This window comes from Frankliniella occidentalis, unplaced genomic scaffold, assembly GCF_000697945.3.
Source record: "Frankliniella occidentalis isolate FOCC.00 unplaced genomic scaffold, Focc_3.1 Scaffold484, whole genome shotgun sequence".
Classification (NCBI taxonomy): Eukaryota; Metazoa; Arthropoda; class Insecta; order Thysanoptera; family Thripidae; genus Frankliniella; species Frankliniella occidentalis.
Window position 1 is genome coordinate 68,377 of NW_026267602.1, and position 5,549 is coordinate 73,925.

General features: G+C 45.1%; 1 protein-coding gene across 1 annotated transcript in view; it reads left to right on the top strand.

Moving 5' to 3' along the window:
- The window catches only part of LOC113215482 (uncharacterized), a 37,241-nt gene extending 35,154 nt beyond the window's left edge, over positions 1–2,087 (top strand). Inside the window, exons 4-5 of the mRNA XM_026435107.2 lie at positions 1,148–1,321; positions 1,702–2,087. Coding sequence (XP_026290892.1) covers positions 1,148–1,321 — 174 coding nt within the window. The 3' untranslated portion in view covers positions 1,702–2,087. The remainder of the gene's footprint in view (positions 1–1,147; positions 1,322–1,701) is intronic.
- Positions 2,088–5,549: the final 3,462 nt, after the last annotated feature.

The following is a 5,549-nucleotide window of genomic DNA, read 5'->3' on the forward strand; positions in this document are numbered from 1 at the left end:
TGTCTGTCTGTTCCACTAGAAGGAGATGTGCTAGAGACTTGAAATTTTCAGGGTATCTTAATGTCCACTCCTAGAGAACGAAACGCCTACGGCAAATCCTGGCAACCACCCCTAAAGGGCTAAAAGGGGGTATCAAAGAAAATAAGGTTGGTCAAAAAAGTCAGAAAAAAAAATATTTTTTTATGATCTCCTAAGGGGTAACTCGTCAAAGTAGAGCCCTATGGGCGAAAATTTCGTCCGTCTTGTTTGACGAAAATAAGTTAAAAATTGCTGTAGTGAACAATTAAATGTAAAAGAAGGCCCAAAACCACAAAAGAGGTAAGAAACTCCCTCCCCCCACCCCAAAAAACGTTGCCTAAGCAGAAGGGTGGGTTGTAGTCGCGGTGTTTCACCGTTACATCCCTTCCTTATGTCTACGGGGCAAATTTTAAGGACGACGGGCTTTGCGGGCCGAAGGCCCGTTACATCATTTGATTATGTTCTACAGCAAATCGCGTGACAGAAATGGTTGGGCCGCAGGCCCGACCATCGCCGCCGGCAGGCCAAGCAGGCCCGGCCCCTGCCGAACGGAGTTGCCGGCGCAGCGAAGCGAAGCTGGCAACTTCGTTTGGCGGAAGGGCGGGCCTGCTTGTTTTTACTCATTTTCAAAGCAGAAGGGTGGGGTGTAGTCACGGTGTCGCACCGTTTTCTCATGTGCAAGGAGCTAATCTTAAAGGCCCAAGTCCCTCCGGAAAGCCTAAGCTTGTTCGAAACATATATATAGTGACTCAGAGGTCAGGCCGCAGGCCCGACAAAAGGCAGCCGCCAGGCCAACTAGGCCTGGCCGCTGACGGACGGAGTTGCCTGAGGAGCGAAGTGAAGGTGGCAACTTCGTTTGCCCGAAAGGCGGGCCTGCTTGTTAATGTGTTCAGCCATCCCTTGTATTGAGAAATATAACCTCAGGTTCCATCTCTACACTTACAGTGGTTCAGAAACTGATTTCATTGACAAATGTACCAGAAATGCTTTTTGGGAGCTGAAATCCCCCAATGCAAGGTTGTTCACTCATTGTTTTCTCAGTTTTTTTTTCACACCTGTCTATGCCATATTTAAGAGATGTTAAAGAGCACCGATGAAACAAAAATCGTTCTCTTTTTTGTTCCTGTAGGGGTTCTACTCAGTATCAAATGTTTCGACCAATCATGATATCAGGAAGCCGCCAGTTTTTTTCTACGGTAAATACCGGGCAACTGGACAGATAATTCACACAAGAACGGGGACAATTATGTCTTGTTATCGAGGCTACTTCGCCCTCGTGCCAAGGACAAAGCAAAGTCAATAGGTTTGTACTTTTAACCGTAGAAATCATAACCAACTCCACTGATACATAGATTTTCCCTTGTTTGCTTTACAAGTCAAAAATATCAGAAAAATATCTACGTACGGCCCCGTGTGTTATTGTCAGGAACCGGGTACACGAATACGAGCTCACAGTAATTACCACTGCAAGTAACAACGATGCACCCTGATTGCTAACATTTACACTCAGCGTAGCTGACGGTGGAAATTTTTTGTAAGCTACGGTGCTGCAGGGGTTTGATGCAGCTTACCTTGAAACTCGCCGTAAGCTTTGGACAGTGTATCTGAGTGAACTATGCTACAGCCACAGAACGACAGTAATGCTATGCGATGACAAAATAATTGTAATTGATTATGTTTCAGGACCTACCGCCTAGTGCATACAACCGCTGCTTCTCAAGTGTAAAGCGCGAGCGTTCGGTGCTCGTTTGGTCCGAGGTGCGAGTGAGATGGCACCTCGCGCTCGCTCGCCACTGCACTGCGGGCTCCTGAGCAGGAGTACCTGACCACTCTATTCTGCTAGCAACTTTACCCGCACCAATCCAATTGCGGCAGAGTGATAACTATGATAATATTAAAACATTCGTCTCTTAAACAAAGAAGAGTAATGCCAAAGTCCCTTTACAAACGCTTTGTTAACTAAACGATAGCGAACTCTATTACTCCTCTGACGGAAAAAGTGTCATTCTGTTTGTGTTTGGCTGTTAGCCGAAGGATGTGAGGCAAATAAATAGCGTCGATTTGGGTTAGGATACTTTGTAATCTATTTTACGCATTCATAGACGATTACAATCAGGCTAAATACAGCCAGGAGCCCCAATTCTCAGACAAAATGCGAAAGAACGTTCAATTGAGCCTATAGGAGATATCTCAGCTAGTTTGTGACGAAATCAAAATCAAAAAACGGCATTGGAATAAGAAGAGTCTACTTGACAAGAATACATCCTGTTAGTATTAGTGCCCTAGTCATCGTCTAGTCATCGTCGGGGCGGGACCGACACACCCACAGTAAATCCATCCACAGAATGTGCGCGAAGTGAAAAGACGTCCACAGGTTTACATCCAATGATTTGGACGTTAATTAACAGGTGCATTTGTTACGTCCACAGTGTGGATGTACTTACAAGCCGTGTGAAGCTGGTGAAAATAGCTCCACAACATATGTTGTCATTTGTCTTTTCTTATTTACATCCACACGGATGACGTTCTGCTCGAGAGTGATCACTCTGAAAATCGAACAGCACGACAGTTACTCTTGTCACGAGAGAGTATTAACGTCTGTTCATCTCTTTAAACGGATTGATCTCCGACGTTGGAGCTAGACATGCCGTGCAGAGCCGTTCGACGCCACGGCAAGAGTTTCGGCGCAGAGCCACGCCACAGCCTAGGTCGGTGGCCTAGGCCGGAGGGCGGATTTTGCACTGTTTTAAGCAGAGAGGTGGGCTGTAATACCGAGGCTTCCTCGTCACATCACCTCCTCATGTCTATGATGCAAATTTTAAAGGGCCACAGGCCTGGCTGGGCGCCCAAGTTTGTAATACTATAAATATTAACTTAGAGGTTGGGCCTTAGTCCCAACAACCGCCCCGCCGGCAGGCGAAGCAGGCCGACCGCCGAACGAAATTGCCAGCTGAGCAAAGTGAAGCTATGGCAATTTCGTTTGGAGGAAGGGCGGGCCTGCTTGTTCATTCTGTCTTGAAAATGGGCTGAGCTAGGAGGAAACAGACAGTGGATTCGGCTCCGCCTTAGTTTTGAAGAGGAGGCAACATCTTGCCCTCAGTGCAGGGGCGGATCTGGCTCGCAGTTCAAGGGGGGGCAAATATTGCGGGTTGCCTACTTCCAGGGGCACTTTTATGTGCAAAAATACGTATTTCCCTAATTTTTATGATCTAAGGTCTGAAAATAGTTTTGGGCGCACAGTAAAATTTCCCTTTTGATATTTATTTTTAAAGTTGAAGCACCGTCGTGTATGCGGGAGAGGGATTTGCGAGCGAAGCGAGCGAAAATTTTTGTATTTGTACTTCTTTGGGTGGTAAATTTGAACGCTCAAGTTTCGTTTGAAATGCTTCAAACGAGTGCGAAAAAGATGTCCGTAATTGTGCAAGGCCGCGAGCGAAGCGAGCGAAAAAAATTGAGATAATAAGTGATCTGTAACTCCTTAGAAACCGCGAGCGAAATTTTTCTCAGGGTGCGCGGTTGGCTCAAAATATAGACGTTTAAATTTTGTTTCTATTGCCAGTTTAAAGTAATTAAAAATAATTGCTTTGTTCATTCATTTTCACCTATTGGGCAATGCTGCGCTCATTAAGCGGTATGCGATGATAGAAGCCAAATTAAGACAGCTGATGGGACATGCATGTTCGCTCCCTTCTTCCGCATCTTATAACGGTAAAAAGGCGGATATACATACAGCCTACCTTCTGGAAGTATATTTTTCTTTTTTTACTCCTTTTCCTTATAATTTTCCTTTTCTCCTATTTTTCCCGTTCTCTTTCGCTCTTCCTTCTCTTTCTCTCCCTTTCCTCTTTCTTTCCTTCTTTTTTTTAGGGGCGCCGGATCCCCAGGGGGGGCAACCAGCCCTTTGCCCCCCCCCCAAATCCGCCCCTGCCTCAGTGCATACGCCTGGCTGATTAGAGTTTCAAGATCTCATAATTGTTAGGAGCATTATTTTATCGCCCAGAGACCAGCAGATAGCGGTCCTCAGTGTGTCCGCTTCAGTGTAAATCGACATTCACGAAGAAACTGACAGACAGGCCTGGTACGATGCTTAAGACGTTGCTCTTCGTTGTTGCCATGGTGGCACTGTCACAGGTGCGTTATTTTTCGACAGGGTATCCGGGTATCCCACTGCAAGACGAATAGAACCAATAGAATAAATGCATCACTGCTTGATTTGTTCATCCGGAACGCTGCTAGGTCGTCGATGACGCAATAAAAATCTAACTCAGACTGATTGGCTTTAGAGGGGTTGTTCTTCCATGTTTCTATTCGCGACCTATTTTATGACTTTGCATGCAAGTATTCAATTTCTTTTCGCTTGTTTTCTGTAAAATGAGCCTGGCGAGATGTAAAGTCAATTGGACGTAGTTTTGGTTCCAAGGATCAACCTCTCAGAAAGATATGAAAACATAATTTCCAAACGATATTTTAGGACCCTTTGTTGTGATTTTTTGGGGGCTGATTGATGCTGATCTTTGAACTTGATCTGTATTTTTATGACTTCTAGCTCAATTCCTAGTCGAAATATCATGAGGACATAATACGCAAGTAGGCTTCCTCATGGCTCAGCCAATAATTTTTCTTTTTTAGTTTCAACTTAATGAAATATTTCCGCCTGAAAAGGTTCTCTTGTTGAACATACCAAAAAGTTGGTACCTCAAACAGTTTTTGGGAAATCGGTCAGTCAATAATACGAATCGAGAGGCGGATTAAGCACCTTCAAAACTACTTATTCTAAGTAAGAATGTCACTTCGTTTGGAAGTCGATGGGCACCAGGCACCACCCGAAAGAGTTTGCAATCGGTCGGTTGATACCCCTGCGAGCTTACCCGACAGTCTTTTGTCTCTCTCCCTCATATCTAGGACGTTAGATGGGAGTGAGAGAGACAGAAGACTGTCGGGTAAGCTTGCCGCGGTATTAACCGACCGATTGCTAACTCTACACAAGCTCTAGAAATCACGATAAACGTGGTTCTTCTTCGTGAAATCGGTGAGCCTGGCGAGCCGTAGGCCGTGGGTCCGCTGTTTAGTACTGCCACTAGACAAGGGTAGCACCATCTTCGGTTTTTCAAGTGACTTATTTAAATGATATGCACTTGAAAACCGAAAGATCAAGTACAATATACTTGGTCCAAAACACATCGTAGTATAGGGCTAATAACGTACATATTTTAAAACCAATAACATTAACTTTTCATTTGACATATCGGGCGTATCTCATCGTCGACTTTTATGCGCGATGTTACTCTGGCTCAGAAAACCCAAGCGGCACCCGAGGACGCTGAGAACTGACGACTCTATGTGGAAGAGACACTATAGACCTTTGTCGCTTTGTCACACAAACCACCCTTAGTTGCCAACTGAATTACAGTGAAATTGTGACATGTTACACCGGCAACGTTCTGAGAATGATACGTACTGTTAAATTGTTTTTCAGGCTGCAGGTCCAACAAGCTCGATTGAAGGTATGTATACCCGGGGCAGGGGAGTCA